Source organism: Hyaena hyaena, unplaced genomic scaffold, assembly GCF_003009895.1.
Source record: "Hyaena hyaena isolate Hyena2069 unplaced genomic scaffold, ASM300989v1 scaffold_658, whole genome shotgun sequence".
NCBI lineage: Eukaryota > Metazoa > Chordata > Mammalia > Carnivora > Hyaenidae > Hyaena > Hyaena hyaena.
Window position 1 is genome coordinate 466,638 of NW_024081288.1, and position 24,257 is coordinate 490,894.

A 24,257-nucleotide genomic window follows, 5' to 3' on the forward strand; every position below is an offset into this window, starting at 1 on the left:
AGTTTTCCTTCGATTTCTATTTTTTGGAATAGCTTGAGAAGAATTGGGATTAATTCTGTTTTAAATGTCTGGTAGAATTCCCCAGGGAAGCCATCAGGTCCAGGGCTCTTATTTGTTGGGAGATTTTTGATCACTGATTCGATTTCTTCACTCGTTCTGGGTCTGTTCAGGTTTTCTATTTCTTCCCGTGTGAATTTTGGTAGTGAGTGTGTGTTTCGGAATTTATCCATTTCTTCTAAGTTGTCCAATTTGTTGGCATATAATTTTTCATAGTATTTCCTGATAATTGCTTGTGTTTCTGAGGGATTGGTTGTAATAAGTCCATTTTCATTCATAATTTTGTCTATTTGGGTGCTCTCTCTCTTCTTTTTGATAAGTCTGGCTAGAGGTTTGTCAATTTTGTTTATTTTTTCAAAAAACCAACTCGTGGTTTCATTGATCTGTTCAAGTGTTTCTTTGGTCTCTTTGTTGTTTATTTCTGCTCTAATTTTTACTGTTTCTCCTCTTCTACTGGGTTTAGGGCATTCTTGTTGCTCTGCCTCTAGTTCCTTTAGGTGAGCTGTTAGATTTTGGACTTGCGCTTTTTCTAATCTCTTGAAATAGGCCTGGAGAGCAATGTACTTTCCTCTTAGGACTGCCTTTGCCGCATCCCAAAGATTTTGGATTGTTGTGTTTTCATTTTCATTTGTTTCCATATATTTTTTAAGTTCATCTCTAATTGCCTGATTGGCCCATTCATTCTTTAGTAGGGTGATCTTTAACCTCCATGTTTTTGGAGGTTTTCCAGACTTCTTCCTGTAATTGATTTCAAGTTTCAAAGCATTGTGATCTGACAGTGTGCATGGTATGATCTCAGATCTTTTATATTTATTGAGGGCTGATTTATGTCCCAGTATGTGATCTATCTTGGAGAATGTGCCAAGAGCTTGCAACTCTTGATCTCAGGGTCGTGAGTTCAGGTGCCACACTGGGTGTGGAGCCTCCTTAAATAGGAAAAAAGAAAAGGAACCCTACCGCCATCTAGGTTCGTTTGTCCATCCCCGCCTTTATGAAATAACTGTCTTAAATATTTTCTCTACATACTAGAGATGTATGTATGGATCTGCCTGTTCTGGACATTTCATATAAATAAAGTCATATAGTATACAGCTTTTTGTGTCCGACTTCTTAAACTTAGCATAATGTTTTCAGGGTTCATCCATGTTGTAGCGTTTATCAAGTAGTTCCTTTCTTTTAATGACTGAATGATATTCCATTGTATGGGTATGTCACATTTTATTTAGCCATTCATTAATGACATTTTGGTGGTCTCCATCTTTGGAGTATTATGAATAATGCTACTATGAGCATTCATGTCCAAGTTTTTATGTGAACATATGTTTTCAGTTGCCTTGAGTATACACCTAGGTGTGGAATTGCTGAGTCATATGGTAACTCTAGTTAACTATCTGAGGAAACACCAGGCTGTTTTCCAAAAGGGCCTCGTCAGTTTACACTCCTGCCACCAATGTAAGAGAGTGTTTGAAATTTGTTACTGCCGTGGTCACCAGGGACTTCTCTAATTCATCTGTTTTTGTCTCCTGTCTTGGATTAGAGTCTTCCGTCTGTGCCTGTCCTCCGAGAGAGTCTGTCTTTTGCAGCTCTCCCAGTATAAGCCACTGTCATTATCACTGGAGGCTTTAGCATGGTGGTAGAGTACTGGGGAGAGACGTCGTTCTCCAGCCTTCTGATTACATCTCAGTCCAGCAATAGAGGCCCTGTTTCTGGGGTGAGATGGGGCAAGTGTACGCTAGGGGTAGAGGTTTTTTGTCCCTGCCCTCCTATTCCCCAGTCTGCCTGTAGCAGGTATTCTCTGGAATTCTCAGTCGCTGTCCTTAGAATTCTTCCATCTTCTAGATGAAGGCTTCTTCCCCATCCCCCCCACCCCCCAGCCACGTAACACATGGAGACTGAGGTTCGCCACTAGTAGCCTTCATCTGATTCTCAAAAGGACCCATACTCTTAAAGAGATGTTTTTTTAAAGCCAGTTGTGGGGCACTTGGGTGGCTCAGTCAGTTAAGGGTCGGACTTTCGTTTTGGCTCAGGTCATGATCTCACTGTTTATGAGTTCAAGCCCTGCATCGGGCTCTGTGTTGGCAGCACAGAGCCTGCTTAGGTTTTTCTCTCTATCCCTCTGTGTCTGCTCCTTCCCCACTTGCACTGTCTCTGTCTCTCTCAAAAAATAAATAAACTTTAAAAAAATAAAAAATAAATAAAAAGCCAGTTGCCATAGAAAAAGCACATAGTACCAGATGATTAATTTGAATGTATTAAAAAGTCTTCTATTCTTTCTAAAAAGCCAGGATATTTTCACATATATTAGTCTGACTAGTCTATAAAACGTATCAATCTATCTTAAAGGATTGATAGCATATCATCTGTAGTTCCAGAGTCTCATTTATTATGTCCAAGACTTTCGTAGCAACCGAGTGAAAGCTCGCATATTTTAACTCAGCCGAGAACACTGCAATACCCTCAGAGAGCGCCTGTTTGCGTCACTTTACCTGTATTTCTTGATTGATTCTTTGGTTTTCTGACCCACAGGAGACCAAAACTACCAAACTTGCAAATACACACTTACTGTACAAAAAAGGGACAGTGAGGGACGGGAGAAACACTTGCAAAGTAAACCTCAGATGTCATCTCTTGTGTGAAAATCGTCCCGATCTCCAACCATACTCCGTTGCTCCCCCTCTTCCCTTGCCAGGACGCATACACCTCTGTTTGGTAGTGGGTAAGGGGAGTAATCAGACCTACCTAAGCCGCCCAAAAGTACATTGCTTTATGGTAATTGATGTTTCAGTTGATGTCAACCCCAAGCCATCAAAAATGTCCTGTTTGTTCTTTATAAGAAAACTGAGGTCTGTTTTAACTATTTGAAAAATATTTCTGTGAAGAAATATTTACATGATCTTTAAAGATTTCAACTTAGAAATTGAACAAGCTTTGCTCCGTTGGAAAAACTGGTGTGGGACACAGTGTCCTGACAGTACAGGGTACCTTCATCGGCATGTAAGAACAGGCTTGTATTCTTTACCAGGTTTTCTCTGCTTCAAGGGGCCAGTTCTTTTAGATGACCTGCATGTCTTTTTTTTTTTTTTTCACCTCAAGAATGTGTAATTCTAAGAAAATCAGAGAAGTTCTCAGAATCTAAGAAATTACAGTTAATTTCTTTTGATTAAATATAGTTAACCACATTGCAACTGGGGTTTTTTTTTGTGCTCTTGGGGTGTCTCATCAGTTTGTGGTCATTTATGTATAGTTTCAGATTTAAGTGACTGTGAATCACAACGAATCCGTTTCTTTGCTACATTCACATGGACCAGACAGTTTTCCCGTTTGTGTCATACAGGAAGTAAATGTGTTTTTTTGGCTTTTCCTCTAAAAAAATGTCACAGAAATGTTCAGACTAGCTGTGCTTTAAGAAGCTGCCCACTGAGAGATGTTAATGAGAGCAGTAAGAGCCAGAGCTGTCCGTGAAGGACATTTTCATTTTGTGGCTCTGGCAGGTTAGGCATTGATATTCTAATCGAATTCATAGTGAGGCCTCCTTTGTTTCTGCAAGCATCTGAGGGGCCAAGATGTACATGCCCTGTTGGACTTGGCATAGCTTCTGGGCTGTATGTTAGCCTGTGAATCCCCTCTTTGACCATAAATGAGCAGATATCTGGTAAGTACAAAGGTTTTTTGTTTCAGGAACTTTTGGGGAAACTACCAGTGCATGTAAAATAGGCACACAATTAAGAACTTCTAAAACTTCTCAACTTCATTACCTAGGTCAGTGTCAGCATCTCGTTCCTTCATTCATAATCTTTCAGTTAGCATCAAATGTCAGGCTTTATTTTTGCGAAGTTTCTGTGTTACCTTGTGGCCTATAGAGTGTTTTCTGAAGTTTTTGATGGGCCTCTTCATTGGGAATCCCGTCTTTGGGGGCCAAACCATGCACATTTTAGTTGAGCCGTGAACTCACATCTCCTTTATCCTATCGATGATTACTCTATGGACTAGATAGGAGAACTCAGCTACATACTTCCTTCTGCTTTTAGAAGTAAAGCTGGGACAGTGATGATAAGAGAATAATAACTGCAGCTAGAATTTGTTTAGCACTTACCACGAGCCCAATATCATGCTATGCCCTTTATGCAAACTCATCCATTTACTTCTTAAAACACATGTTTTTATTACAGGGTGTTTTTATTATCCCTGTTTTATTTTTATTTTATTTTTATTTTTTTAATGTCTTTTTATTTATTTTTTTTATTTCTAGGAGAGAGAGAGAGAGAGCGTGAGCAGGGGAGGGTCAGAGAGAGAGGGAGTCACAGACTGAAACAGGCTCCAGGCTCTGAGCTGGCAGTCAGCACAGAGCCCGACGCGGGGCTCGAACCCACGAACTGCGAGATCATGACCTAAGCGAAATTCGGACGCTTTAACCGACTAAGCCACCCAGGCGCCCCTTATGATCCCCATTTTAGAGATGAGTAAACGGAGACACAGAATTTAAATAATTTGTCCCAAATTAGTTGGCGAATCCAGTAGACCAGTCTGGGTTGTCTGTCCCTCATCCTATATTCCTTTCTTTTTTTTTTTTTTTTTGAGAGGGAGAGAGAGAGTGACAAGCAGGCTCCGCACAGTTGGCACAGAGCTGGACGCGGGGCTCAGTCTCACAGACCATGAGATCGTGACCTGAGCCAAAATCAAGAGTCGAACCACCCAGACGCCCCCATATTCCATTCTTTGAAGACTTTCAATTTCATTTTTGACTGTGTAAAGCCCTTGCCTGATTCAGACATCCAACTGTGACACAAAGTGCATTCAGAGAGATTGAGCTTTTGTCTGTCTCTCATCCCTATTTTCTACCCCCTCCCCAGAATTAACCGTTTTTAAAACCTTTTATTGTGTCTTTATGAAAATATATGCAAATACGTGTATATGTGTGTGTATAAAACTCACACCTCTATCCAGGATACACTAAAGCTATTTTGTTTGCCTGTATTCATTTACAAAAATTCCTTTTCTTATCAAAAGCAGATTCATGAGACCAGTTTGGTAAATATATTTCATATCACTTTGCAGATATCTGCCTGAGCACTGAACTTACATTCCTATCCCTTCTTCGGCATTTTATGTTCTGCCTCATGCCTGGGATGTTTCTACAGCAAGATAAAGCAGACTCTTGTACTCTGCCTTGAGTAAAAATGCTTCTCTGGAAACCTTGGATCTGATGCTATTTAATCTGGCTGGCTTATAAAATTGAAATCAGGCTTATCATATAAGTCTGCTATTTTTCTCTAAAAGTGGAAGGAAAATTATAATAGTCATTAGGTTTAGCCTCCATTTGCTTAAGAAAAATAGGTATGAGTTAATTGGCGTTCCCGCAGTCTGAGGTTTCCAGACTTCACAGAATGTTCCCTGGAGGTTTGGTATTTCTGAAGCCGTGGACAGGGGCCAGATTTCACTGGCCTCTGCTTTTATCTCTTTTTGTCTAGAGTCTTCAAGTTACCCTTTTGTTTGGTAAACATGTGTATGAGTTTACTGGGGCTGCTGTAACAAATGACCACAAACTGGGTGGCTTAAAACAACCGGAATTTACTTTCTCACAGTTCTGAGGCCAGAAGTTCAAAATCGGCCAGGCCACTGGGGGAGAGTCCATCCCTTCCCTCTGACTTCTAGGTTCCGAAGACTGTCTGCATTTATTGACTTGTGGATCAGGGAGTCACCCCAAACTCTGCCTTCCGTGGTCACACTGCTTCCTCCTGTTCTGTCTTAAATCTGTCTCTGTCTTTCTCTTGTGAGAGCACTGGTCATTGGATTTAGGGCCCACCCGAAGATTCTGGGATGATCTCTTCATCTCAGAGTCCGTACAGTATTTATATCTGCAAAGATCCCTTTTCCAAATAAGGTAATATTTGCAGGTTCCAGAAATTAGAATGTATGCCTATCTTTTGGGGAGGCCACCATTCTACTCACTACAATTACAATATGTTTCCAGGCTACTTAGGAAACTATACAGAACAGATTTTCAGAAGCAGTTACATCAAGTATAAAGATAGGGCTTAAGCTACATGAGATGGTGTGACATTATTAGGTCCGAAGCATAATTTGCAAATCCGTTCATTTATTTTGTGAAGCGTATCACATGGAAAACAAGGAAATAATTTAGGAGGTTGAAAATACTTAGCTCTGATATTTTTTTCCAGACCTAACATAGGATTTCCCACAGCACTGTCTCTCCCAAAGACAGCAGTTGATTAGCACAATTGTAAATTGTGACCGCTACTTAACCACTGGCTCATTAAAGGCATTCTAGTCATTTATAGAAATGGATCAGTGTTGAGGAAAATGGTGATTGAGTTTCTCCTCCCAGCCTTCCAGAACACTAAGCTCTATGCAGAACATGTTAAATGGACATGTCTGTGATCCTCTCTTACCCCCCTTATACAAAGCGTTATGTAATAAACCACCAGTTTTTTTTCCCTGTAGACAGCTTTCTCCCTGCACAGCACCCAATTAACTTTAATTGGCTAGGATTCTTGCTAGGTAGGTCATTTTGTTGCCACCTGGCCACCAGCATGAGGTTTAAGGTTGGTTTCCTTCTCTGCTTCGCTCAGGTCATAGTAATTCTAAATTTTCCCTGAGTGGAAGCAACAGGCATTTGCAGAGTTGTCCCTGCAAAGTAGCAAATGGAATGAGTCTTTATTCATTTAAATGGCATCATTTGATTATGTGATAGTTCAGTCCTATACTCTGAAATGTTGTCAGTTGAAGCAGAACTGCACCAACAGAGAATTAACCGCTTTATTAGATCACGCTCTGTGCCTCTACTTTCATGTTAAACAGAATTTGAACAGCGTTTCTCCTCGGAGAACCTTGATTAGCATTAAAGGCGAAAATGATTGATAGCGTTTTTTCCTTTGACCTTCCAAAAATGTGCACATGTTTATCTTTGGCCTGCCAGTGGTTGGTTGAATTTTTTTAGGATTAGAAACTCGTAGCTGACGTATAGACCAGTGCATGTATACTTTTATATGAAAGTATATTGCCTCATTGCTTCTACACCAGCTGGGCCTTTAGCACTGAAATCATTGCCAGGTTAGCTTAAGATCTCCTGGGATACTTTTTTCTGTTGTTGAAAAGGCAGAATCACAAAGCTATGGCCATTTGAGTCATGTTTTCAGGCTGGTAAGCATATTTCTGTGACCCTTCGTCACCCAGGGACCCTTTCAACCAGAGGATAACAGTACATCAAACTTCACATGGATCGTGGTTGCCATACTGACAGTGCCTGATTGTACGTGGGGTGCAGAAAATGAGCTGTGAGGAATTTCTTTGTTTCCCCGAGTCCAAGTTGTAGCTGTACTCCTATCATCAGCCTCTACCTCTGGCCTTTGAAGTGATCCCACAGCCATGACTCCCTTGCCAGGGATACGGTTAAGGCTCGGCTCGCACTGGGGTCCTCTCAGCTACCATGGTCGCCGTTTCATTCCTATCCTCCTCGCCTCTGAGGAGTTTACCGAGAGCAATCAAAACTGATAAACCAGGTAGTAAAAGGGTAAAAAAGAAAATGAAACTAAGGACAGTTTTTAAATATCCAAGTACAAAGATAACAAATAGAATAAAAATACAAATCTTAAATGCAAAAAGAAAACCTATTGTAATTAAAAGAGCAAAGAATATGCATCTGGTAGAGAAAGACACACAAGGAAATATAATCATGTAATTATCAAATATGACAGTTGAGACCAAATATCTGTGTCATGCCAGTAAATATGAATGGGCTTAACATCTATTAAAGAAAAAATATTATTTTGACTCAGGAAACAAGATGCAGCTATATGCTGTATACAAAAATATGCCTAAAACGTCTATTCAGAAAGGCTTAAAAAAAAAAAGAGATGGACAAAGATATAACAGGAAGATGGTAGGAGGAGGAGTGAGCCTCATATTAGACGAAATAGAAATCAAGCACCCCAAAACAAAGAAGACTTTTGAACATTTTTTTAATGTTTGTTTATTTTTGAGAGAGCATGAGTGGGGGAGGGGCAGGGAGAGAGGGAGACACAGAATCTGAAGCAGGCTGCAGGCTCCGAGCTGTCAGCACAGAGCCCGACGTTGGGCTCAAACCCACAAACCATGAGATCATGACCTGAGCTGAAGTGGGACACTTAACCCACTGAGCCACCCGGGCGCCTCAAAGACGACTTTTTAATGTTAAAAGCTACAACTCACCATGAAGATGTAATACTTAGGTGCATTTATACACTGACCTACACAACAACCACCTTTACGGATTAAGAACTGTAGACGAATCAAGGAGACGTAGATAGAAACACACAAGCCATAGGCGGCTTTCATACACCTCTCTCAGTATCAGATTAAGTGAACAAAAAAGTAAGGAGATAGAAGATCTAAACAACTTAAGCAGTAAGGTACCTCTGATTAATATATATCCAACTCTAAACCTTGATATTAGGTATAATGGAGAATACACCTTCTCAAATGTACACTTAGAGAATGATCAAATATTAAGTCACAAGGAAAAACATTTCCATTATGTAGACATGATATAAACAAAAACTCTGGTCACAGTGCAGTAAAATCCGAAATTACGAACAAAAACAGGAATGTCCTTACCCATGGAAATTTTAAAACCTATTAAACAACTCTTGGATGAAAGGGGAAGTACAAACAAATCAAAATTTTTTTAAAAAACATCCCAGATGTTTGTTCCATATCTTATAAGAAAAAGGAGGCAAGCATTGTTTCACATACTCCTGATAAATTTTTAAATGAACATTAAATTCTTAATGTTCCCAATGTTTAATTACAGTATACTAAATAAATATTAATTATGTTTTTCATTTTTTATACACCTATAGCCAACAATAAGAGTTTCTCATATTTTGACCAAAATGTTTTAAGGGCAGAGAAAAATCATAATTTCTCCCATTATTAATTTTGCTTTTCACAGTTTCTATATGTACCACCATTTTTATGGTCCCACACTTGTGTGCAAAGTAGAACTGCCTATACTTTGCAAGCCTCTGCAGAAATAAATTTGAAAAACTGGATATGATAGATAACTCCCTGTGAAAATACAGTTTAACAAAGTTGACTCCATTTGACTAGGTAGAAAGCTTAAAGTGATCAATTTCCAAAGAAATAGAGAATATTATTAGGAACTACTGTACAATAAAAGCACCAAGTCCAGTGGCGGCTGAGTGGATCAGGTCATGATCTCACAGTTCGTGGGTTCAAGCCCCATGTTGGACTCTGCTGACAGCTCGGAGCCTGGAGTCTGCTCCAGATTCTGTGTTTCCTCGCTCTCTGTCTCCCTCCCTCTCTCTCTCTCTCTCTCTCTCTCTCTCTCTCTCTGTCTCTCTGTCTCTCTGTCTCTCTGTCTCTCTCACAAAAGTAAATAAACATTAAAAAAAATTTTAAAGCATCAGGTTCAGATGGTTTCATAGGGACCAGATAGTCCAGTAATTCTCAAATTATTATATAGCATTGTTAACAACGAAAATGTTTGAATTCCTTTTATGAAACATGCATAACATTGATACCTAAACCTAAAAGACAAAGGTAATTTAAAAAAAGAAAGAAAACTTAAGATAAATATCACTCATGAATATGATAAATGCTAAATAAAAGAAGGTGTGCCATGACCAAGTAACATTCATTCCAGAAATGCAAGTTTGTTTGGTATTAAGAAATATAATATTATCATATGTCTAATAGTATCTCTAAGGAAAATAATTATATAATTATTCTCCTTTATACATATAAGCCTTTAACAAGATTCAATACCCAGGCATTCGAAAACATTCAAGAAAAAAGGAACTGTAAGATAGTTTAACATCTATACAATATACATACCATAATCCTCAACCTTGTATCTTAGTTCATGGGGAACACTAGAGGTATTCCCCCCAATTTCAGGCAGAAGGCAGATGTATCCAGTATCCCCATTACTATTCCATATATTAGTACAGTATTTGCCAATGCAGTTAAACAAGAGAAACCAAGTAGAGACAGAGACTAGGTAAAGAAGATCTGAAACACTGTTTGCAGATGATATGATAATACATCGGGAAAACCATAGGAAAATCAATGATAAGACTAACTCAAGCAATAAAAGAATTCAGTGAAGTTAACATATAAAATCAATAGCTCTTATAAGCAGTTAAAAGATCTAAACATGCCTGGAGCGTGTTGTAATGTAAGGAGTTAAGGAAATACTCCAAAAAGTATGGGATACATTGAAAGAGCACAGATGCTAGCCATGCCGAAAGAGCTCCCAGTGATCAAAGGTAAAACAAACTCGAAGAGTAAAGAGCTAACCACAAGTCTTTAATGATCTAACTAAATAATTGAAAAACAAGGGGGAAGAAAGGACAGATCTTTCTTCTAGAAGAATTCCAATCAAGAGATGTAGAAGGACTACGGGATGTAGAAAATCACCATTAGAACACTACAGCAATAATTGTTGCAGGCAAGTTATCCACCAGTGGACACTAAAATTAGCTCGTGACAGTTTGAGGAGAAATGGGATGTTTTTATACTCCCAAAGTCTCTCCTCTAGCATATTTATAAATTACAAAGGGAACTACAGTAATGTAACAGTGGAGAAAACCAGCAAGACTCTTCCTTAACGAAGCGATCAAGTGTAACATCACCACTGACAGGACATTGACATTCTACATCCGTGACAGAATGAAACAAGAAGGGCACGGCATCATTTCTGTGGTATTCATGCCACAGAATGATAGCTTTAATCATGAGAAAATGGCAGACAAACCCAAACTGTGGGGATCTACTCTAAAATACATGACCAGTACTCTTCAAAAGTGTCAAGGTCTTGAAAGACCAGGAAAGACTGACAAAGCCTCACATATTGGAGAATACGAAGGAGACATGACAACTAATTGCAGTGTGGGATTCTGGATTGAAATCTGGATCAGGAGAACATTAATGGGAAAATTAGTAACCTTTTAATAAAGTCTGTAGCTTAATTAATAGTATTATAGCAATGTCAATTTTCTGGTTTAGCTAACTGTACTTTAACATTAGAAGAAACTATATGAAGGGTATATGGGAGCTCTGTACTATTTTTATAACTTGTCCATGTGTCCGAGTAAATACTTAAAAAAAAATAAAGTGATGGCTAAATAAATAAGTAACCAAAGGATACTTAACTGCTTAATTTGAAAGTGTTAAGCATTGTTTGTTTTATACAAACTGTTTTAGAGTAACCTGTATTGTTGATTTAAATTCAAAGAGCCTTAGGAAATAATTCAAGAAGGATTTCTTTTTTTTTTTTTTAACGTTTATTTATTTATTTTGAGAGCGAGAAAGTGAGCAGGGGAGGGGCAGAGAGAGAATCCTAAGAAGGCTCCATGCTCTCAGTGCAGAGCCCAATGTGGGGTTTGATCTCACGAACGGTGTGATCATAACCTGAGCCGAAATCGAGAGTCGGACGCTCGACCAACTGAGCCACCCAGGTGCCCCAAGAAGGATTTCTTTATTCTGTATTAAATCCACAACAGACTGGCTTCCCTGTTGGTGCTTCAGACCCTTTCCAAATAGAAGTTGATCTGGCCATTTAGGAAGTTAAAGATGTCTCTTGTTAAAGCGTAGAGTGGGTAGGATAGTCTTTTTAAAAGGAGAACATTAAATGGTCTTAGTTTCATAGTGATGGTCCTCTCAAAGTGTGTACAATGTCTTCCCAGGTATTCCGGAAGGACCTCATCAGTGCCATGAAACTTCCTGATTCTCACCACATTAGTCCTGACAGCTATTACCTCTTTGCGGATACATGGAAGGAAGAATGGGAAAAGGGAGTCCAGGTACCAGCCAGTCCAGAAAATGTTCCACAGCCTTCTGTCAGGTATTTTCTTTGATTTAAGGAATGAATGCTCTTATGGTTGTCTGTGTGCTGGCTGGGGAGAGACTTTCAGTGGGTAATTATACATTATAATACAAAGTCACATACTGCCACCAGTGGCAAATGGTCTGAGGGTGGGGTAGGCCAGTAGTTAAAGTCAAGCTCATTTATTTAGGAATATAATATGTGCCCATTCACAGAGTTAAACTATTTTTGAAGTCCAGTCTGAACTTGTGATAAGGTTTTGGAGACTAGGATTTCCAAGTCTAGTAGCATTTACTAGTCTTTGAAGAGAAACAGAGCATTAATGAGATAACCTTCTAAGAATCCTGTTAATATATAACCTCGTGAGAAGGTGCTTCATTATAATAGGGGCCTATCACTAGTGATAGCATCTGTAAATAGAGGGCCAAAACATATAGTTTGTGAAACGCATAAACCCAAATGAAAGGGGATGACTGGAATATCGGGTTGACTGTGAGCACATAAGCTTCATTTACAAAGTCTTGAGAAGAAAGTTTAAGTAGGAGAGGACTTTTCTGCCAGAGGAAGTATGAAGTTCAGCTCCTCAAGAGTAATGACTGGGACACCTGGGTGGCTCAGTCGGTTGAGCGTCCGACTTTGGCTCAGGTCATGACGTCAACAGCTTATGAGTTTGAGCCCCGCGTCGGGCTCTGTGCTGACAGCTCAGAGCCTAGAGCCTCCTTCCGATTCTGTGTCTCCCTCTCTGTCTGCCCCTCCCCCACTCACGATCTCTCTCCCTCTCTCTTTCGATCTCTCTGTCTCACACAAAGCTAAACAAACATTAAAAATTTTTTTTAAAAAGTGATGACTGGTTTGGAAGCCGTTTTTTCATATTGGTCTTTGTGCTCCCCAGTGCTTTGCACAAAGGCTGACATGAAATAAAATGCTTGGTATAAGTTTGAATCAGGGAAGGAAGGAAGGAACGGAAGGAATATCACCAGATGAGGGAATTGGTGGGCCCCACTGCATACTATGGGAAGTATCTTATTGTGCATCTGTCCTTTTCTGGCACATGTTAGGTTCTCAAAGGGCAGAGATTACATCTTTGAATTCTGTGGCCCTCGCCTCAAGTTCTTAGGTCCTCGTCGTGCCCCCAAAATGCTTGTCAGATCACTTCTAGAAACCCGAGCTCAGGCTCCCCCACCCACGGAGAGAGGAAGCTCCGGTCTTGCCCAGCACATTTCCTGAGCCTCACTAGCTCCATCACCGTCAGCACCGCCTCCTGTCTCCTAAACATCAGAACAGCATCGGGAATGAACACACAAGTTAGACATTTTCATGTCCTTCTTGTCCGTATTCTTATATACCGTAGCGGTAACATCGGGGAGCCTATAGACATACATATGGACAAGCATCACTAATAGAGGAGTATAAAAATGGGTAAGAAAATGTTGATAGCGGGCACAGGAAGGCACAGCAGTGCGCGATTAGAAGAGAAAAGAAAGACGACAAGATGTGACTATAAGCTACCTAAAAGCAGAGCTCCTGCTGTCAAATAGGTTTTCAGCGCACACTTACTGATGTAAGGAGACTAGGACAGAGGAAGAGAAGAGGCAAATGAGTGGATGTTAGGAAAGAAAATTAGTGAAGAGCCAGAAGACATTACAAGTAAGAAAAACAAAGATGAGGCTAGGAAGGGAAGGGCATGCAAACAAAAGATTAGAGAATCACAGTAAGTAGGAAGGGCTAATAATAAACCTTCTGTTTTAACCGCTTGTATTTCCTATACTAAAAGTAAAAAGATTTTTTCACTTTCTCAAGCACTTGATTGGAAGAGTTTATTGTAAGGAAACCTACAAACTAACAAGTAAACTTTAGATCAAACTCGGAAATCGGCGGGGGCAGGGGGCACCTGAGTGTTTCAGTCAGTTAAGCACCTGACTCTTTCAGCTCTGGTCATGATGTAATAGTTCGTGAGTTCGAGCCCTGCGTTGAGCTCTGCGCTGTGTCAGCAAGGGGTTTGCTTGGGATTCTGTCTCCCTCTTTCTCTGCCCCTACTCCTCTCATGCTCATGCTCACTCTTTCTCTCTTCAAAATAAATAAATAAACTTAAAAAATTTTTTTAAATAGGAAATTGGAAGGTAGGGAGATTTCACGATGTTCTTCAGTCAAGTCGTGTTTCAAGTTTGTCACATGACCTCATGCATTTTTATATATACAGCTTTTTTTTTTTTTTTTTTAAGATTCTCAACTGTGTTCTCACATGGTCTTTCCTCTGGGTGCACAGAGGGTGGGGGAGAGACAGAGACGTCAAGATCTGGCATCTCTTTTTCTTCTTAGAAGGACCCGCCAACCCTACCAGATTAGGCCCCCACTTTAGGGACTTCACTTAGCCTTTGTTATTCCCTGATAGGTGCCGTCTTCAAATGTAGTCACACTGGGAGTTAGAGCTTCAACATTAAATTTTTGGGAGAACATAATTCAGTCTATAACAACCACTCATCTACTTTCTGTCTCTACGGAGTTGCCTTTTCTGGACATTTCATACAAATGGAATCATACACTGTGTAGCCTCTGAGTCTGACTTCTTCAGTGCCGCATATTATTTTCAGGGTTTATCCATGTTGGAGTATGTATCAGCATTTTGTTAACTTATTATGGCCAAATAATAGTCCACTGTATGGATATACCACATTTGTTCATCAGTTGATGGATGTTTGGATTGTTTTCCAGGTGTTAGCTATTATAAATAATGCTGCTATGAACGTTCTTGCACAAATTTTTGAGTGGACTTAGTTTTCATTTTTCTTGGATATGTACCTAGGAGTAGAATTACTGAGTCCTGTGGTAACTATGTCTTTAACATTTTGAGGAACTGTCAAACTGTCTTCCAGAGCATCATTTTACATTCCTACCAGCAATGTGTGAGGGTTCCATTTTCTCCGTGTCTTCACCAACACTTGTTATCGCTTGTCTTTTTGATTACAGCCATCCTGGCAGATATGAAGCAGATCTTGCCATAGTTTTAAGTTGCATTTGCCTAATGGCTATTGATGTTGAGCATCTTTTCTTCATGTGCTTATTAGACATGTGTATATTCTTTTTGAAAGAGGGCTCTTCTACTTTATTACAAAAAGAAGCCTTTGTGTGATTTTTTTTTCCTCTTCCTTTCAAACAGCCAAAGTGAATCATCTTGTCTTCTTTACTTTCCATCACATTCACTTTGGAATAGATGCCCTCAGCAGCTAAAAATCTGACCCGCTGGTGAATAAGGTGACAAAGTCCCCTGACCAGCAGTTTTGGAATGTCCCACTTTTATATACTACATCCATGCATACCTCGTATATGGCTTTTCTTTTGAGAAACTATTCAGATCTTTTCTCCATTTTAAAAATCGGGCTTTGTTTTCTTGTTGAGTTCTAAAAGTTCCTTACATATTCTGGATACAAGCCTCTTATCAGATACATGATTTACAAATATTTTCTCTCATTCTATGAGTTGTCTTTTCACTTTCTTGGTGGTGTCCTTTGAAGCACAAAAGTCTTCAGTTTTGATGAAGTTTAGTGTATTTTTTGCTTTGGTTGCTTTCCCTTTTGGTGTCCTGTCTAAGAAATCATTGCCTAAACCAGGATTCTAAAGTTTTGCACCTGTTTTCGCCCAAGAATCTTACAATTTCTTCTACACTTGGGTCTTTGATCCATTTGAGTTAACTTTTGTATATGGTGTGGGGCGTTAGGACCCAGCTTCATTTTGTCGCATGTGGATGTCCGTGTGTCCCTGCTCGTTTGTTGAGCAGCCTCCTTTTTGAAAGTGACCAGCACTAGACCCCAACCCCACCCACCTTCGCACCATGCCGCTTTGGGAGAAAATACAGTTCTTGAATCGCCAAGTAATTCCAGTCCTATTTTTTGAAATCCCTTCGTTCACAGATCTACCAAGGTGACTTTAAAAAATTTTGTTTCCGGGGAGCCTGGGTGGCTCCATCGGTTAAGCATCCGACTTTGGCTCAGGTCATGATCTCACAGTTCATGGGTTCGAGCCCCACGTCAGGCTCTGTGCTGAGAGCTAGCTCAGAGCCTGGAGCCTGTTTCAGATTCTGTGTCTCCCTCTCTCTCTAACCCTCCCCTGCTCACGCTGTCTCTCTCTGTCTCAGAAATAAATAAAACATTAAAAAATAAAGTAAAATAAATATTTTTTTCCTACTTTGGTGGGGGGGGGAGTTTTTCCTACTTTGAATTGAGATGCTGATTTCTCTATTTATACTTCACTCTGTCCAACTATGTTACTTTTTTCCACACACTTTAAGACAAAACAGTATTTGTGTTCCTTTTTATTGGTTAATTTTATAACTTTTTGCGTGTTTCTTTTTATATGACTTCAGTATTGTTTTCATAGACTATAAAACTCCTACAAGTTAAGGAGGTGCCTGGTTAACAGTTGAGTTATTTACACAATCAAGAGAATATTTAGTTTTTAATTAAAAGATGGGTCATGAAAACAGTGTGGAGGTTTTTCAAAAAATTAACAATAGAACTCCCCTATGACCCAGCAATAGCACTGCTAGGAATTTACCCAAGGGATACAGGAGTGCTGATGCATAGGAGCACATGAACCCCAATGTTCATAGCAGCACTCTCCACAATAGCCAAAACATGGAAAGAGCCTAAGTGTCCATCAACTGACGAATGGATCTAGACGATGTGGTTTACCGATATGATGGAATACTACATGGCAATGAGAAAGAATGAAATCTGGCCATGTGTAGCAACGTGGATGGAACTTGAGGGTGTTGTGTTGAGCGAAATAAGTCCGGCAGAGAAGGACAAATACCATATGTTTGCACGTACAGGAGGATTAGGAGGAACTTAACGGAGGACCATGGGGGAGAAGAAGGAAAAATAGAGGGAGAGAGGCAAACCATGAGAGACTCTTGAATGCCAAGAACAAACTGAGGGCTGATGGGGGGGGAAGGGAAGGGGGGTGGGGGTGATGGGCATGGAGGAGGGCACTTGTTGGGATGAGCACTGGGTGTTATATGGAAATCAACTTGACAATAAACTATTAAAATAAAATGCAAAAGAAAAGAAAAAAAAAGATGGGTCGTGAGTTCAAACCCCTGCATTGCGTTCCACATTGGGCATGGAGCCTACTTTAAAAAAAGAAGGTAGTAGCTTTACTCCCAAAAGCCACAAATAAAAGTATTTTCTGCTAACATAACTGCCAAATCTAAACAAATGTAGATGCTTTATAATGAGACCTTACAGTGATTGCTTTTAGGTTGAAAACTAGTATCTTCAGTGATCATGTATTACTTTGATATAAAAAAGAAATGTTAATAATTGTTTAATTGTAAAAACCCTTCGTACCTTCCAAAATTTTTTAAATTTTTATCCCAGTCACTTTTTCTTTTGCATGCTTCAATAATAGCTACTAAAATACTTTGCTCCATGAAAAGAGATCAACATATGCACACAAAGACATATAAATAGAAATGTGCATTCAAAGATTGAAAGGTGTGCTGGTCAGTTTTTTTTTAATAGTTTATTATCAAGTTGGTTTCCATATAACACCCAGTGCTCATCCCCACAAGTGCCCTCCTCCATTCCCATCACCCTCCCATCAGCCCTCAGTTTGTTCTCGGCATTTAAGAGTCTCTCATGGTTTGCCTGCCTCCCTTCCAAATTTTAAAAATCCTAAATAAGTGCGCATAAAGAGCATGATGACATTCCTTAATTCTATGCGAAAAGTTTTCAGTAAAGATTCTTTAGCAGTTCACAATAGGATAGAGACAATATCAGGATGTAAAAAATCTTTCAATACATTATTTTTGTATTAAACAAAATACAAAAATAGTAAAATTATGTTAGCTTCAGTAAAATTAAAACCTATTTGGCTAGTTACTTTATTTTCTACTGGTAGAAGTCTCACTTCTCTAGAGAAAATATTCCAAAACATAAATCTGTTAGAGAAATTTAAGAATGAATCTAATGTAATACAATACAGTAGTGTCCCCCTCCCCCATTCGCTAGGGGTACATTCCTAGACCCCTGCTGGTTGCCTGAAAGTGCATAGTGCCAAACTATGTTTTTTCCTATCCATACACACCTACAATAAAGCTTTAATTCCTTTTTCTTTTAACGTTTATTTATTTTTGAGGGACACAGAGCATGAGCAGGGAATGGCAGAGAGAGAGAGGGGGCTTCAGAATCCAAAGTGGGCTCCAGGCTCTGAGCTGTCAGCACAGAGCCCAACACGGGTCTCAAACCCATGAATCGTGAGATCATGACCTGAGCCGGAGTTGGATGCTTAACCGACTGAGCCACCCAGGAAACACCTACTTGATGAGATGAAATGAGATGAATGACGTGGGCATTGTGACATAGCATTAGGCTACTATTGGGCTTCTGACGATACCTCAGAAGGAGGATCATATGCCTCCAGACCATGGTTGACTGCGGGTGACTAAAACCGTGGAAAGGGAGACCACAGATGAAGGGGGACTACTATAGATATTTAAGTTAAAACATACATGAAAATAGTGGGAAATAACTCTTTACAAATTCTTCTCTGTATTAGTCAAGATAGGCCATTTACTATAACAGACATCCCCCAAAGTCTCAGCATCTTAACACGGTGAAGGTTTTATTTCTTGCACTTCTCTCCATCCAGTGTGGTTGGATGAGTCACCTCTGCTCCTTGTAGTCTTTCAGGGACTCAGGCTTTTTTATGAGTGGCTCCTCCATTGGCTAGGTCCATTTCTACTCCTGTCTCTCCCCGCAGAATTCTAAATCCAGGCTGCAGGAAAAGAATAGGTAATGTGGAGGGTTATACAGTTAGATTTTGGGGGTGCTAGGATTCAAAGTGGCTTAGCCACCTACATTCCATTAGCCAGAACTCACTTGGCCCACCTAACCACAAAGAAAGCTGGGGGATGCAGTCTTGCTGTGTGCCTAGATGGAAGACAAAACCGTTTGGTGAGCACCTAGCATTTCTCTGCTACTCTCTGATAGTGGCATTACCAACTCCAAGCTGCGTGAGCACAGGGACCTTACTGATCCTAGTCACCAGTGTAACCTCGTAGTTGATGCTGTGACCTGCACTGCCCAGATTCCCATATAGCCTTAGGACCTTTCCACATTATCTCTCAAGAGCATGATTTGACTTCTTACATAGCACCCCTGGGCTCCAGGAGTGAGTATTCTAGGAGATAACAAGTGGAAGCTGCTAGTCTCAAGACCTGGGCTCAGAAACTGCCATAGTATTACTTCCACCTTATTTTTTTTTTAATTTTTTCTTATTTTTATTTTAAGTAGGCTACATGCCCAAAGTGGGCTTGAACTCATGATCCTGAGATCAGGAGCCTCACTCTCTACTGATTGAAGCAGCCAGGTGCCCCACTTCCACCATATGTTATTAGGGCAGGTCACAGAGAGCTCCCGAACTGAAGGGGAGAGAAATAGACCCTACCTCTCAACAGGAGGAATATCAGATGATTTGTGACCATCTTCAATCTGTCACAATAGAAATAATTTTTCTGTCACAATAGTAATATTTTTAATGTTTGTATTTCAGTTATTTGCCTAATTGCCTACAGACCAATTAATTAGTCAGCTAGAGAAGCTTAAATACTAATAAGCTAAACACTTGCTTTTTATTTATTACATAATCCACAAGATTGTCAAAATGCTTCAGAATTTCATTTCCTAATGGACTTAAGAAGTAATTGTGGATGTATAGACATTAATTGGCCTAATCTTCGGGGCTATCCTAACTGAAAGGGGTGGGGAGTGATACAGCTGAGTAAGTGAAGCATATTCTTTCAGACTCTTCGTTCTCGTTTTCAAACCAGATTTTTCCCTCTGTTGCACTGTCCTTTCTGTAGTCGTCTCTTTAATGTAGTGTAGTATAGGGTGCGTGGCACTTGAGGGGAGAGGTGCAGACAGTCCCAGAGCCAGCTTGCACTGTCAACTACAGCTGTTTAGTCTGTTGACTACCACAAGGAACTTTTTGGAAGCAAGTTCACCAAGTAAAGATGGTGTTAACTTCATTACATGTTTTTAGATAGACTGTGGTTATTTTTTTATGCTAGTCAATAATAATCAAGCTTCAGATCTTTTTTTGTGTTAGGTTTTCATTTGTGTAGTTAAATTAGTTTCTGTTGCCACAACATTACAACGGAAGGAAAACAGTGCTTCATGTTTGGTTGAATGGAAGCGTGCATTATAATTTGTATGCCAGGCAAGTGGTTGGTATATGTACTGTGTGTGTATGCTTTTAACGTTATAGATGAATTATTGACTTGTTGTAAAAACGAAAATGAATCAGAATACAAGACATTAACTGCATTGTATATATGCTAATACACACACTTATCTATGTATATATAAATAAATGGGAATGTCTTATAACTTTTTTCACTTAACAATTGATCATCAATCACTAATGATACTGAAAGACGGAATAATTAGCTATTCAGACAGGCCCCTATTTCTTCTTGGAGTACATGTAAACATTGAACTAGCTGGACTATGGAGAGCAGCACTTTCTTCACTAAATTCCGGGCTCAAATACATAACCACCAATTCAGCATGTCCATTTGGATGTCCAATAGGCATCTGAGACTTCAAGTGTCCCAAACTGAACTATTGATCTTCTTCCCAAACTAGTTCCACCTATAGTTTCCCGTGTTTAACTGATGGCAGATCCATTCTTTGTGCCCTAAGAGTCTTTTCAGTCTTTCGGGCCAAAATTCTTGGAGTCGTCTTTGATTCTTCTTTGCCTCATCCCCCATATTCAATATTAGAGGAGATCTTCTTGGCTCTACTTTCAAAAGATACTCAGATTCCATATGGTAAGTCAAATGAAGAATGGCCCTGATGATAAATGGTAGCCCAAGCCCGCCTCCCGCTCCACTGCTCCATTTCATCATCATGCCTCTCTCACTTCCCCTGTTCTTGCCTCCCTGTCCCCACACTTCCTTTCCTGTTCCATTTCATGCGGCAGCAGTCTACCATTCTTGCTTCCAATTATGGCACTCAGTCAGAAGCACGATGTAGAGAGCACTTGCATACACATGTCTTAAAGTTTAAAGCAGCCCTCCGGTGGTTTTCCCATTTACTATTGCCCCCAGACTTAGCAGCTTCAAGCAGCTATGTTATACTCATGGATTCTGGGGGCCACGAATTCTGATGGGCAGAGTGGTGATGGCTTGTCTCTGCTCTGTGATATCTACGGCCTCATCCAGAAAGACTTGAAATTTGGGGGTGACTCAGCATCTGGGGGCTAGAATCATCTGAAGGCTTATTCACTAACATGTCTGTTGCTTCGGCTGGGATGACATCTACAGGACATGGCTTCTCCATGCGTTTTGGTTTCCTCACAGCACAAAAGTCTCAGCACAGGCAGACTTCCTACAAGCCTCGGGCACCTGCACGTGTTCCAGCTAAAAAGGTGAAAGCTGTATTCCCTTTTACAACCCAGCCTTGCACTTGTTACAGCATCACTTCTGCCATATTCTGTTGGTGGAAACAGTCATAGCCCTCCCTGATTGAAGAGGAGGGGAAGTGTAGCAAAGTCACATTGTAAAAGAGCATGTGAGATTTTGAAAATACCAGCTGTCACACAGGTTATGATTGTCTTTTGTTTTATAGTTGAGGGAGGCATAGGGTTTCATAGAGAGGCAGTCAGCCCTGAGTGTCCAGATTAACCAGGGGAAATTTGGGAAACTATTCCTAGAGGCACTATTATAAAGGGGTTCCTGTTTAGGTAACTCTTAAGACATTTCTTTCAAGCCTTTAAAAATCCATAATGACACAGTATTCGTCCAATTTCTATGCTGTTCACCAATGATCCCAATCGACTCTTTAGGAAATGAAGCATGGCATCTACCCACCAAATATTTAGATCAGCCGAAGACACACTAGGATTCACTGGGCCTAAGATACAGGAGGAGGCCATAGGTCAGGTTAGAGTGGTGTCAGCTTTCTTTTGTTGCTTCCTCAGTGTCGAACAGCAGTGTTCGCACTAGCCAGAGGTAGCTGGCCTGCCCTGAGGAGCTGCTGAATAGGCCTTTTTTCTGTGGAGCTAAGCAGGTGAGATTGTGAGTCCTTTCACCAAAGATCAGTCGCCCCAAATGTTGTTATAACACTCAGAGCATCCAAATCAAAAACTGCACTCCTTCAACATCATCCTAGCTAAATTGCTCGTACGTCTGGGCCGAGGAGCTTTTGCCGGTTTGATCGGTTGTTCTGGTCACCATTCGGAGAATGTCGCTATACCTTGGATACATTGCCCAGAGAAGGAAATGAGCCAGGGATAATCCTGGAATTTCTCCCAGCTGTAGCAGTGTTGTATGTACTTGAAGATGTTAACGCTGCATTTTAAAAATCTCAAACTAATATTTTGCACTAATTCTCATAGACCTTCCCCTCTACACAAACCTCTCCTTGTGAGATTTGAAAAACTTCACATTTACCGATGCGTTTCCTTGCCTATAGTATAACCGTTTCAGTCTATAATATGTTTACTGTCATAGATCCAGTCCTTAGAGTCAGACCTTTAGTTCAAGTTACATATGAAAAGATGTGTGACATAACGTCACGGTCATCAGGATCATTCTAAATTTTGCATTGAAGTATAATGCGCACACGGAGAAGTGACTGGAGCCTAACTCTGTAACTCGGTGAATTGTCATGAATAAGTACGCTTGTTTAACTGCCACTCAGATCGAGAAATGGAACATGACCAACACCCCAGAAGCCCTCCTGCTCCTGCCCAGTAACTGACCTCTGTCTCCATAGGTGACAGTTTTACCAGATTTTGCACTTCATACTGAGGCTAGATTGTTTTGTTCATCATGACGGTGTGAGATTTATCCATGCTGTTCTGTGTACTAGTTTATTAAGCTTCACTTCTGTGTCATAGCCCATTTTGTGAATATTCCACATTTTACTTATCCATTCTGATCTTGATAGGTATTTGGATCAATTCCAGTTTTCTGCTAGTATAGACATCTTTATTTCTTCTTGGGTATACATATGTCTACTGTTTTGTTAAGTATAGTCAGAGTGGGCTTACCGGGTCCTAGGGCGTGGTGTTCAGCTAGGATATCTGCTGCCAAGTGGTTTGCCAAAGTGGTTGCGCCAAGTCACAGCCCCACTGGCGGTGTAAGAGAGGTCTGTTGGCTCTGCTTCCTTACGAGCGCTTAAGTACTGTCAGTTTTGGGGCAGTTTTTCCCAGTTTAGCCATTCTGGTAGGTAATAGTAATTATGATTTCAATCTTCATTTCTCTGATAAGTAATGAGGCTGAAAACCTTTAAAAAGTTTTCTTCCCATACGGATAGCCTTATTGGCGAAGTGTCTATTCAAGTTTCTGGTCCACTTGTCTGTCTTTTTCTAATTGTTTGTAAGAGCTTATTATATATTGGTGATAAACAGAAGGTTTTTTCATCTCTTCCTTTATGGCTGATGGCTTTCTTTTGTTTTCATTCATTCATTCATTCATTTAGAGAGAGAGGGAGAGAGAGAATCCCAAGCAGGCTCCACACTATCAGCACAGAGCCCAGCGCAGGGCTTGATCCCACAAACTGTGAGATCATGACCTGAGCCAAAAGAACATCCAGTTTCTTTAAATAAATAACAAATAAAATATATTTGCCTTCAGGGCACCTGGCTGGCTCAGTCAAAGGATGTTGCAAGTCTTGATCTAATGGTCATGAGTTTAAAGCCCCACATTGGGTGTAGAGATTACTGTAAATAAACTTTATGTATGTATGTATGTATGTATGTATAAAATATATATATAGTGTGTATGTGTATAAACTGCCAAGTAGTTTACCAAAGTGGCTGTACCAATTCTGTATACCATATATAGTTCATGTACCAGACTATATACATATATAGTCTGAGGCTTCTTCCAGAAGCTTAATAAACATACTAATTTTTTTTAACATATTGGTTTAATTCAAGAACATTTATAGTCTACCTTGTTCCACATAGAATTTGAAGCAATTGATATGAATAGTTAGCAAAATACTCTTTTTAGAACAAGATGAATCTTGAAAAAAATTAGATATTCTATAATTACCTCATAGGCCATGCACCAAATACGCGTAGCATATTTAATCTCATTGTCTCAGGAGAATTCATATGCACATCTTGTCCTTTTCAGTTGACTTCATTTCAGTTGGAAGCAGGCCTCTGTCAGTTCCCAAATTTTTAGCTTCAATTAATATTTTAAGGGTTCTGCTTTTTTCCTCAAATACTTGTCACCTTTGGCTTTGAAAACTCCATATAGTAGAAAAATTAAAATGTGCAAATGCATGTAGTTATTAACTTTATTCAACATACAATATGTGGAATCATAACCTTGTGG

At 39.9% G+C, this 24,257-nt stretch overlaps 1 protein-coding gene across 9 annotated transcripts in view; it reads left to right on the forward strand.

Annotated features, from left to right (window-relative positions):
- LOC120219876 (regucalcin) overlaps window positions 1–24,257 on the forward strand; it is a 175,570-nt gene that overhangs the window by 85,861 nt on the left and 65,452 nt on the right. For 8 of the 9 annotated variants that reach the window (XM_039216770.1, XM_039216771.1, XM_039216767.1 and 5 more), the window contains one exon: window positions 11,766–11,923. In XM_039216770.1, coding sequence (XP_039072701.1) covers window positions 11,766–11,923 — 158 coding nt within the window. Of the gene's footprint in view, window positions 1–2,144; window positions 2,156–11,765; window positions 11,924–24,257 lie in introns of those variants that run through there. The other variant, XM_039216768.1, reaches the window with a different exon arrangement.